This window comes from Hibiscus syriacus, unplaced genomic scaffold, assembly GCF_006381635.1.
Source record: "Hibiscus syriacus cultivar Baekdansim isolate YM2019G1 unplaced genomic scaffold, ASM638163v2 tig00013960_pilon, whole genome shotgun sequence".
In the NCBI taxonomy this organism is placed as follows: domain Eukaryota; kingdom Viridiplantae; phylum Streptophyta; class Magnoliopsida; order Malvales; family Malvaceae; genus Hibiscus; species Hibiscus syriacus.
The window spans coordinates 2412264-2424792 of NW_024062312.1; the positions used below are offsets into that span (position 1 = coordinate 2412264).

The following is a 12529-nucleotide window of genomic DNA, read 5'->3' on the forward strand; positions in this document are numbered from 1 at the left end:
AACGGTGATTAATGGGAGCTTAAAGAAAAGGGTAAAGTATGTCATAGGGTCACAGAATTATGTTCAATATCTGTTTGAGGCATTACATTTTCAGAAATTATAAAATGGCTAACAATTTTATCAAATTATTATAAATTTATCATTAATTTCTATCAAACTATTATAAAACTATCATATTTTTTTCCTTAAAAGGGGTTTTCCATGTTAAATTTCATGACCATTTTATAATTTGTAAAAATGTAACAGGCAAAACAATAATTAGAACATAGTTAATTTATCCTAAAAAATGAATAAAACGTGGCAAACGTACAAAGATTGCTTTTGAAACTCAAAATGTCAAAAAACAGACAAGACAACTAGTGTTAGGTGCTCTATATTTGCCCACTCATTTGGTGGTGTCTGTGTGAACTCTTCCTTAGTTGGGTATTTTTGGTTAACCAAAACAAGGATGGGGAAGAAGAGTTATTTGGCTATGAGGAGTGAGCAAGAGGCAACTCATCTCATCGCTTCTGATTTCAAAGATGTGGTCTTTGCAGCCAAGAACCTTACTAATCATGCCATCAAACTGGCTTCCTGGGGACTTGGTACTACACTTCTTCAGTGGATTGCTTCCTTTGCTGCCATGTATGCCACTCTTTTCTCATGTCGATTAATACAGATCGAATGTCGTAGAGATTCGTTATAGGATGATCGTTCCAATTCAGTTTATTACATTCACTGATAGTCTAGCCCTAATATTAAACTCTATTGCTTGTGGTTGATGCAGTTACCTGTTGATATTGGACCGAACAAACTGGAAAACTAATATACTTACAGCACTGCTGATCCCATACATCTTCTTGAGTCTTCCTTCCTTACTGTTCAACATCTTGAGGTGAATCCATGAAGTTAATGTAGGTCAAGCATTGTGTTCTGCTTTTCGATTTTTATTACAGTTCTTGGTTTGGTCCCTGCAGGGGAGAAGTTGGAAAATGGATTGCTTTTGTTGCTGTTGTTCTGCGCTTGTTCTTCCCTAGACGTTTCCCAGGTATAAATGTCTAATCCCATGTTTGGACATGACTATGAAGAATCCGAATCTATGAAAAATAATGTTGAGATTTATGTTCCGAATTTCGTTTGAATCGGCTTAAAAATTGGACAAATACATGTTTAGTACCTAAACTATCAGTTTTCATCTATTTTAGTACCTAAACTTTCAAAAAAAAATCAAAATCATACCTAACATTTAGGTTTTGTTTAATTTTAGTATCACACCGTTAAAAACTTAACGAGTGATTTGCATATGACAACTTTTCTATGGGTAAATTGCATCATTAATCACGCAACTATCTTCTCACTCTTATTTTGGTCATGTAAATTTAATTTTTTTAACTTAGTTACTCTTAATTTAATCACTCTAACTTTTAATTTTTTTAATTATATATTAGTACAATAGTAAAAAAAACCATGTCACGAAAATCATTAATAAAATATATTAGAGTAATTAAAATATGAACAATTTGAAAGTTGAGTAGTTAAATTGAAATTTTTTAAATTTTAGTGTCAAAAAAGGAGTGAGAAGATAGTTGAGTGATGAATGATATAATTTACCCATAAAAAATATAGTGCCGTTAAGTTTTTAGCAACAAGTATTAAAATAAAATAAAAACTAAATGTCAGATACAGTTTTAAAAAATTGAAAGTTTAGGTGTTAAAATGGATCAAAATCGATTATTTAGGTACTAAACACATAATTTATCCTAAAAATTTAGGGTACCATTTGTTTGGTAAGGATTTAAAATTGAAGGGATCTTGTGTACAAAGTTACTGTCTAGGATCTAATGTTTGTACACTTATATATAGGATAAATTATAAATTTCATCATTAAATTTTTCTCATTTCTATTTCGATCATTAAAGTTTAAAATTTCTTAATCTACTCATTGAGCTTTCGATTTGCTCCTATTTTATCTCATGATCCTTGATTAAAAACAGAAAGGTGATATGATAATCATGTGCGCTGATATTGACTCTCTTTTTTTCTGACACGTCATCCATGTCATTTTCCCTTTATTTTTTTGATTTAATATTTTTCCTTCAAAGATGAAAATTTTACGATTTAATTCTTGTATCACGTTGTCGTTGAAATTGCTATTCTTTGGTGTCTTCTCCGACAACTCAAGACATCGATAAACCCATCTCCTCGTCTTTTACTATTTTATCGGTTTAGATCCTCCCAAAGTTTATTTAAAACTTGCAAAACTCAACCCAAAATCTAAAATTTACAAAATTCCCAAAATCATTTCTATTTATAATCTCAACCGTCCAATCATTGTGGAATTAAGACATACAAATTGCTTCCTTGTTCTTGACCTCCCAGATTGGCTTGAACTTCCGGGCGCTTTGATACTGCTGATCGTGGTGGCGCCGAGCTTGTTTTCCGGCACTATAAGGGACGGATGGATTGGTGTGGTGATATGCCTAGCCATTGCTGCTTATCTGCTTCAGGAGCACATCAGGGCATCGGGTGGCTTTCGGAATTCATTCACTAAAGTCAATGGAATATCAAACACAATTGGCATAATTCTTCTGCTGGTCTACCCTGCTTGGGCTTTCTTCACTCACATCCTATAAGATTCCATGCCCACCTGCCTTTTGGATTCTGTGTTTCCTTTTTTTTCCAGTTTTATATATATATATATATATATATATATATATATATATATATATATATATATATATAGTTTGATACTTCAACTTGGTTTTGATGTCTAATTTGATAAGTTTTTTCTTTGTCAATTAGGCACTTAAATTTGATTTAAGATTCAATTTGATATTTGATCTTTTTTATCCAATTAGGTTCTTGGAGTTGGTTTTTAGTTAAAATTGATATTTGAACTATACTTTCTTATTCAATTTGGTTCAAATAAACTATTTATCATACGTATCAATTTGAACTAACAAGTTAAACTGAAGTATCTAATTAGAACAAAAAAAAATCTTGAAGTATAAAATTAAACTTGAAAGTCAAATTTAAATACATAATTGAAACAAAAAAATAATCGGATACCTGAGCGTACATTAGGTTCCAATCGTGTTGGACGGATCCACATCCACATTATACGCATTTTACGGAAGCAAACCATTTGAATATTCACATGCTTTAGTTAAACAAGTTCTTAGCATAACATTCTCAAATCAACATATTAAACCATCATCAATCTTCAAGTATAAAGCAAGTGTTACAAGTCTAGTCCATACATTAAAAGTCATCAATCCCACATATATGCCTATGTCGCAAACATCACCCCATTACCACACTTAGCTTTATGAAAACACATACACTTTATTGAACCTTTGCCTTGCTTGATCACTCCCGATGCCAAATCTTTCACCTCCGCTCGATTTCATTACTCTGAAAAGTGTTAACAACGAGTGTGAGCTAATAAATCCCAGTGGATGACAATCATTCAAAGACAATGCACATAGTCAAGACGAAGCATGGCCGTATATGCTCATGTTTAATATGTTCTTACCTCATCGCTCCAGTAACATCACGACATGCTTAAATGATCAATTACATATTCTAAATGCACATAATTTCCATAATTTACCAATGTTACATAATTACTCAAGTCGTGGCATTTACAAGCACTCATGCACAATCACATTCCTTGGCAAGGCACACACAAAACACACATACTTTCATTTTAAGATTAATGGCCTTTGTTCGAAACACAAGTAACACATTGGATAAACGGACTCCATACAACTCCCATTTTGTTTACGGATTCACATAGGCCCAAAATCACGAATTACAGAGCAAAGCTCTACGCCCAACCAAACCTCGTATCTTCTCAGACCAAAGCTCAACGTACCAACCAAACCCTGCATAATCCCGAATCACACACACTTATACAAAACACATAGAGTACTCTTTCCAAGGTATGCCTTTCATATCCAAATGTCCTATTAATAACAATAGCCAATTAATCCAAGTGTACAAAGATTGGTTGTCAATAATGCATAGTTTTCACAAATTGATTCAAATAAATTGTGAAACACACTTACGGATAGTTGTCATGATCACACACATATGTGGACAGTGAAAAGTTCAACTCGTCCAATAATATATTCACATTCGCTTTGGACCACACATCAGAATTGGTGATCATGATCAACTCACATATGGACAGTGAGAAAGTTCATCTCATCCAATCACATATTCAGAATATATATAGATTTTCGGAAAACACTTTCAAAATCATATGCATCATTTACAACACAATACCACACATTCACATTTCACATTCACTTCTCACATTCACATTTCACATTTCACAATCACATTTCACATTTCACAATCACATTTCACTTTCACATTCCCGATATATCGCATGGTACACAATTCGACATAACTCCTATTTCATATTCACATTTTCGATATACGTGTCATCACATACAAATCAACATAACTCATACCATCAACAACATCATTATCCAAATCACATAAACATATCAGAATTAATCAAATGCGTCAACTAGACAAACCTCAACCTTGAATCATAACCATTTCTAAGAATGAGTCACTCACCTTGCTATCCGAAAATCGAAAAAGCTCCCAACGCTCCCAAACGCTCACCAAACACCAAGCACAAAATCTCCCCAACAACTAACATAATAAGGACCTTGAAAAGAAAAATAACACATTACAATCTATTCTAAAATAGAGCAGAATTCATTGTTTCTAAAACAGAGAGAAAACATCAAAATTACTGAAAATCTTTGCATCACTTCTCCTTTACAATATATGATAATCAACAACTAAAATCAACATCTAATCCAATTAAAACCACAAAAATCAACATTCACAAACCTATATTCCCGGATTCCCAAAAACACCGAAATTCCACGTTATTTCAAGAAATCAATAGCAATTGAAAACTATTTTAATATGATTATAATCACTCCAAAAACAACTCAATTTCATTAAGAAAATCTCAAAATCATCTCAAGAAATCAGCACATTAATTAACACCGAAAATCAATTGAACTCTTGTCAGTTAAATCAATAATTCCACAAAATCATTAACACAAAATCACTTGTCTTCGAATCATGAAATAAAACCAAGGAGAAGATCCTTACCTTGCTGAAAATGGATTGAAAATGAGATCAACAATGGAACTCCATTGTGATCAAGCCTTAAAACGATCAAGATAAGAAAAGAGAATCTTTGAGAATTGAAAACAAGATTAAGGACAGTGAATTTAGAAATGAAGAAGAGGGAAAAAAAAAGAAAAGGAACTGATCAGTTAGGTTAAGAGAAAATGAGAGTTAAGATAAGTTACCAAATTGCGAAAATGAGAGAAAATGAAGAATACGGGAATGAAAACAAGTAATTAAGAAAATGTAATTTGTATTAAAATGAATTTAGATGGAATTGTGGTAAAAAAGGAGAAGTTAAAGTACTTTAAGTTTAGGAGTAAAACTCTAAATATAAGCCTTGGTAAAATTGTTTCATAGACTTTGGATATTGTGGTAATTTACAAAATGGTCACTAAAATTACAATTTCCAATTTTTTCAATCTAGTCACCAAACCAATTAATTTAACTTCCAAAATTAAAATCAAATATATAAAACCACTTAAAACCTTTCCAAAATATTTACTAAACCAAAATATAAATTTTAATATTTTTCTTTCTTTCTTTCTTTCTTTTTTAATATTGTGGTAAAGTTAATGTACTTTTTTTTATCCAAAATTCGAAAATCGATCCGAAATCGGCCCTAACTGCTAGACCCGATTTTGAGACGTTACAGGTAAGAGATTGTAAAATCCCATGAGTGCGAAACTAAATAATTCATATAAAATATAAAAAAATATTTAAAATACAAGAAAATTTTAAATTTTTAGGGTGTGATCCTCCCAGCAACCCTCGGTACATCCGTGGAGTGGGATTTGATGTCCCCAATTGCAACCGCCAGCTTGCCTTGCATTTAGGAACAGCACATGTCCCCTATTTGACACGCACCATGCACCGCAATCGGTTAATGTATTATGGGAATTAAAGACAGATTTCGATTAAATTTTGAGAAAAGTATACAAATGATCAATTGATTATAAAATGCTACTTTATTGAGTCTTCTGATTATCAAAAGTTAAATATAAAATAGTTCTATGATTATAAAACATTTATTTTGTTGAGTTATCCGATTATTAAAAGTTATAAAATTATCATATGACTATTCATATATTCTAAACTCGTCCCTTTTTGTTAGAAAATTGGCAGTCGACTGAGTTGGATGTTAATCTGTTGACTGAGATATGATAAAATTTGATCCTAAAACTGTTTGAGATATATTTTATGGATTGACTCTCAATTTATATTATGTCGTCGAGTTAGAAACATTATGCAATTGAACTAGTGCTTGAAAACAACGACAGTACCGGTAAATATCATTAAAATATGATTTTATCATAATGATCGTTAATTTTTTAATGGAAAATGTCAAGTTTGAAACATGAATAATCAAATTATTGTTTTGCAACTTTTAGCCATCAAAAGATTCAATAAAACAGAAGCCTATAGTTAAAGAACTCAATAAAGCAACAATCAATAGTTGAAGGATTATTTGTATACTTTATCTTAAAATTTTGGGTAAATTATGAGTTTAGTTCCTAATTAAACTATCAATTTTGGTCCGTCCATTTTAGTACATAAACTTTTAATTTTTTTCAAAACCATACCTAAAGTTCAGTTTTTGTTTCACTTTAGTACCATGTTCAAAATTTAATGTTAAGTTTTGAAAAAAAAATAAAAATTTAGGTACTAAAACGGACCAAAACTTATGATTTATGTACTAAGCGTGTTTAGTTTAACGATAAAGTACTAAAATAAAATAAAAAATAAACGTTAAACATGATTTTAAAAAAATTAAAAGTTTTGATACCAAGATTACTAAATGTATAGTTTACCGTAGATGTTTTCAATATTATTATGAAGCTTCGAGTAAAGCAACTCAAACAAATCTATAGTGCATATCTCATGATGTAGGAGTGAGGCTTTGGTTTTTCTTCCATGTCCTACACATCAAACAAGGAAAGAAGCCAGATGTTGGATCAATTTCTTAGCATGATCAGATTCGTGAACCAAAATATGGAAGGCATGATCTTCTCCTTCAACATCCACCAACTCCAATTCCCCCTTCCACCCACTTTCCTTCACCGCATCATAATACAAAATCCTTCTATCCCTCATTAAATCCTTTTCAGCCACACTGACAAGCAGCCTCGAACATCCAAGTCCGGCCAAGCTCGGAGCTCCGGCAACCACCGGATTCAAAACCGGATTATCGATCCCACCAGCCACATCCGGATACACCAACTGCCAAATAGTGTACATTGCCAGCTTCTCCCGTTCTTTGATATCCTTAGTCTCGGAACCAACCGGGTTTGAACCCCAAAAATAAGGGTGTGTTAGAAAAGCTCCCTTGATTTTAACACCACCGCTTAAGCCCTCTGATCCGGCTCTCATCAGTGTGTTATGAACAAGGTTGGCACCGGCGCTGTCACCGCCGACGTAGACTCGATCGAAATCGGCGTAAGTTGATAACCAATGCTCCTTGTTGGAATCGCCATTGGAATTATGAGAAACGACCCATTGTAGAGCAGTCCAGCAATCTTCATAAGCAATGGGGAGAGGGTGCTCGGGGGCTAGCCTATACTCGATTGAGATGACAACAGCGTTGGCTGAACAAGACAAGCGGTTCATGTACTTGGTTTCGACGAAAGAGAAAGCCGACTCGAAGCAAAAGCCTCCGCCATGGAAGTAGACTAAAAGGGGGAGCTTTTGGTCGAGTGTCTGTTTTGGAAGGTAGATTCTGGCTGAGATTGGTGGGTTTTCAGATACGATGATGTCCTTTGATGAGACGCCGGTTTCAGGGTCGGAGGCAGATGGTTGGACCAGAGGAGAGCCAGACAATCTCTGGACCGAGCCATCTTTGTAAACTCGGATGAAAGGGAGGATCTCGGTGGCTATTTCATTGCGATGGGAACCCATGATAACAATTTTTGGTGTTTTGTTCCGATTCTATGATACGCAATTTATAGGCCGAAGTTGAAGCTTGCGCCAACCTTGAATAATTTATTTGAGCCTTCAGTCAAAAGATTCAAAGATTATTATTTGAAGGAGCCTGTCATGACGCCAACTAGGAGGCTGCTATTAATATTCATAATAAAATAATATTTTAATAGTTTAAAATAATCATAAGATAATTTTGTCAATTTTTTTCCTCTCGATTCCAATGTTCCATCCTGATTATTCATATAAATTTGCATCGTCCACCTGATTTTAATGAGTGAGTCTCTCATCATGAATTTTATGCATACACAATAACTCAAACTCAAGTCTTACTTAAACGATATCAAACTGTTTACCAATTAAATCAACAATTTAATTGTCTAAGTTCTTTTTTAGTTATTAATAATACATATATATACCTACAAATATTATTATTCAAACTCATAATATTTAAGAAAACACATATTTTATCAATCAATTCATTTAATAAATTCATAAGATAATAATTTCGTCCAAAAAAATATTAATAAATTGATGATTTTACCTAAAACAATACCAATTATTTAGCAGCCAATACAGTCCAAATTTTGGTCACGACCGTATGTTGATATGATTACCACAGTATATTATTAAAAAAAACTCGTTATCTAACTAAATTCTTTATTTTGTGTTATAATCTCATGAAAGTTTAGTTGTGGTATGAAGACATGGAAATGTGCATGTCCTCCACGCAGAAGCACGTTGATCCCTTCTTTTTGGGCATGAAAAAGGGGACCGCCTGAGTGTCTCTGCTACACTTGTTCATTTGGTATGAAAATGAAGACGTATGGCTTCCCATGCCTGTTTACTTAAATATCATCTATAAAAAAAAATTAATATCCGTTTTAACATTTATTTATGATTATTTTTGAATTAGCACTCTTTTCGATTACATATACAGAAGACATAGATCTATTAGAAAAGTATTTTCCTTCTCACGAGGTTCACATAAGTAGTTGAGATTTAAGAATTTGAGCTTGTAAGGTTAAGTTTGAATCTTACCATCGTCATTCTGATAAACAATCTGCAAATTCCTATGTAAATCTCAAATAAATTTTAAGTATACCCTGACCAAGTATTTTCCTTTTAAAAATGTTTTATATAAATTGTTTTTTCGTTTGATACGAGTAAATTGTTGATTGGACTGTCATATTAGGAGAAGATATTTTTATAAATTGTGTATTTTAAAGATATTATATATATATATATATATATATATATCGAAAAGGTATTATTTTAAAATCTAATTATAAAAGAATATTAAAATAAGTATTAACTTTTTTAAATAATTTGGAGTGATTACAAAATAATATATTATCGTAATTCTTTTAGTTATTAACAACGTACATATATTCTGTAGGCGCAATTACTCGAACTCAAAATCTCTTAAATAATAAATTTTCTTTTAATCACTGATGTCACTCAATAAATTTTAAATTTGTGATATTTAAGTAAATAAGCCGATTTTCCAATTGAGCTGTTCATTTCGTATAATTTTTCTTAAACATAATTGTTTTCGTAAAGTAATAAATTAAAAAAATTAAGTTTTTATTTGAAATTAGTGATTAATTTAACCCCTTCTAAAAAGATTAACTTTATATACATCTATTAAGTTTTTTGATATGTCATAACCTAACTGGTTTAAATTTATTTGATTTTTAAAATTAGATTTTTAATTTATTCATTAAATTTTAGACATTAAATTTTTTTATTACTTCTCCATTTTCTCAACTAGTATTAGTAAAAGGGTAAATATTTTTACTAATTTTAAATAGGGGTGCTTATAATTGGGTTAAAACCGAATTAACCGACTAAACTAAAATTTTGATCGGTTAATTTTGGGTTCAGTGAGTTAATGGTTAATGGTTTTTTTAAACTTTGGTTATCGCTTAATTCGTTCGAAATCTATTAATTAAATGAATTACCCAAAATTATTAAATATTTAATATATTATATATATTATTTAGTTTTAGGGGTTTTTAAACTTCGATTTTAACAAAATTAACCAATCGAATTAACCAAATAAGTCAGAAATATTAGATATTTAATATATAATTTATGTTATTTATAAATTTCGGTTAATTCGGTTAACCGACCAATTAACCGAATTTACTTCGATTTTGTTATTTTTTTTGAAAATTTTCGATTTGATTAACGAAAAAAAATCGGTTAATGAATTTTGAGTAATTCAGTTTGATCGGTTAACCGGATTAACCGATTTGAACACCCCTAATTTTAAAGATGCTACATAGGTGTCAACTAATATTTTATTAATATTTTTATATTCTCTTTGTCTAATAATTTGTGTTTTATATTAACTATTCACATAGTTTTGGAAAGCATATTTTATTAAGAGAAATGCTAAAATTATCATTAAAAGGTGATTGATAGAATTGATAGATTTATTTTAATATGAGTAAATGAGACATACAAGGGTAAAAAAGAAAATGTAAGTGTTATTATTTGTTGATTTTTCTAATAAGATATTTTGAATGAGAATTTTAAAAATAAAAAATACACATTTAATTGTACAAAAATATATTTGTTTGTATGAAATTGGACATTTTAGTGGCCACCCCTATCACTTGTCATCCTTATTGCGCAATATCTCATATCAAAACAATCATTAATTAAATATGGCTTAATATAAAAATGTGTCGAAATTTTATCTAAAATTAACATTAGGTACTTAAAAAAAATTTCGTTAAAAAAAGGTGTCTAACGTTTATAATGTTACACTTTTAGGTGTCTGTATCGTAAATGCCATTAAATTTGATCGTTATCTAGCACTGTCAGCCATATAAAATTTCAAAAAAAATATTTCAAAAATCCTTAAAATTATTATTTTTATAAAAAAACTCAATTCTTTTTAAAATTATAAAAAAATCTCAAAAATCCCGAAAAATCCTAATTTTAATACCCTCACCACCATCTGTTGCCACAACCGTCGTCAATCGGTCGAAATCTTAATGGCGCTTGTTACCCTATGGTGATGTATGTATGTTGAATGCATGAGTTATTTGCATGCACGTTAAATATGTAATATATGTATGATGTGGCGTGTGTAGGTGGTTCGGAGATTATTTTTAATTTGTTACTAAGCATCTTTACAGCTGGCAGCTAGTGAGTGGCTGCTGGTGTTTTATAAGTTGTAGTTAATGTAACAAATTATCTTTCTTCCTCACTTCGCTCTGATATCAATTACGGTTGATCGGGTTCATATTGGTTGTAAGTGGTTATTTCGAATTAAAAAGAATCTGGATGGCTTGATTGCTTGATATAAAGCGCAGTTGGTGAAAAAGGGTTTTTCTCAAGTTCCAGGACATGATTTTCAAGATACATTCAATTCGGTGGTGAAGTCATCTACTATTAATGTTGTTCTTTCTTTGGCAGTTAAACATGTTTGGAAGTTACGACAAATTGATGTCAATAAAACTTTTCTTAATGGAGATTTGGTTGAGGACGTGTTTATGGTACAACCTTCATGCTTTGAGCAAGAGTTTTTGAATGGGGACAAGCTTGTGTTTAGGTTAGAGAAGGTGTTGTATGGTTTAAAGCAGGCTCCTTGTAATTGATATTCTAAACTTCAAGATTTTCTATTGAGTATTAGTTTTAAAGGGACTCGAGCTGATACTTCCATGTTTATTCAGCAAAGTGGTGGCTACTATATATATGTTTTGGTGTATGTTGATGACATTATAGTCACGGGAGGGTCCGACGAGTTGATTGAGGAGGTTGTAACCTCTCTTGGTCGTGAGTTTTCATTGAAGGACCTTGGAGAGTTAAATTTCTTCCTTGGACTTGAGGTTAAACAACATGATGATATTTTGCTCTTGAGTCAAAGGAAATATATTCGTGAGTTACTTGAAAAGGTTGATATGGTTTTTACTCATAAACTTTTGCGTGATGCTAGACCTCCCCTTGATGATCCTCAGTTGTATCGCAGTATGGTGGGTACTCTCCTTTATTTGAGCCAAACAAGACTGAATGTCTCCTTTAGTGTTGGGTGAGTTACTCAATATATGCATTATCCTTTTAAAGAACACTGGTTGGCGATGGAGCGAATACTTCGCTATTTAAGATCTTCGTTTAGTCTTTCGAGCTTCTACATCAGATCTTCGTTTGCGTACATTTTCTGATGCTGATTGGGGTAGTAATTCAGATGATTGTAGATCGATTTCTGGATATTACGTTTATCTTGGTGGTAATCTTATTTTTTGGACTTCACGCAAACAAAAATCGGTGTCTCGGTCGACTACTGAAGTCGAGGGGTTGTTGATGTCGTTTATGAGGTGACATGGTTATGTTGTCTACTTGGATATATATGAGTTGTTTGTGTGGATGTTCCAATTATTTGGAGCGATAATACAAGTGCATTTGCCATGAGTGCTAATCCAGTTTTACATGTTCGGTCTAAACATGTTGAACTTGA

At 31.8% G+C, this 12529-nt stretch overlaps 2 protein-coding genes across 2 annotated transcripts; one reads left to right on the forward strand and one right to left on the reverse strand.

Moving 5' to 3' along the window:
- Positions 1-423: 423 nt before the first annotated feature.
- On the forward strand, positions 424-2666 carry LOC120206780 (cold-regulated 413 plasma membrane protein 1-like). The gene is made up of 4 exons (XM_039206374.1): positions 424-624; positions 767-874; positions 957-1027; positions 2359-2666. Exons 1-4 carry the CDS (start codon positions 449-451, stop codon positions 2610-2612), a joined length of 609 nt encoding a protein of 202 aa, XP_039062305.1. The 5' UTR covers positions 424-448; the 3' UTR covers positions 2613-2666.
- Positions 2667-7048: 4382 nt separating this feature from the next.
- LOC120206625 (2-hydroxyisoflavanone dehydratase-like) lies at positions 7049-8037 on the reverse strand. Its single transcript, XM_039206216.1, has one exon. The coding sequence runs from the start codon at positions 8035-8037 to the stop codon at positions 7069-7071; it is 969 nt and encodes a 322-aa protein (XP_039062147.1). The 3' UTR covers positions 7049-7068.
- Positions 8038-12529: the final 4492 nt, after the last annotated feature.

Excerpts from the sequence above, each read along its gene's own strand:
- LOC120206780 (XM_039206374.1), top strand. The coding sequence starts at position 449 with ATGGGGAAGAAGAGTTATTTGGCTATGAGGAGTGAGCAAGAGGCAACT. Across the intron at positions 625-766 it reads ATTGCTTCCTTTGCTGCCAT|TTACCTGTTGATATTGGACC; the intron begins GTATGCCACTCT and ends TGGTTGATGCAG. Across the intron at positions 1,028-2,358 it reads CTTCCCTAGACGTTTCCCAG|ATTGGCTTGAACTTCCGGGC; the intron begins GTATAAATGTCT and ends TTGACCTCCCAG.
- LOC120206625 (XM_039206216.1), bottom strand. The coding sequence starts at position 8,037 with ATGGGTTCCCATCGCAATGAAATAGCCACCGAGATCCTCCCTTTCATC.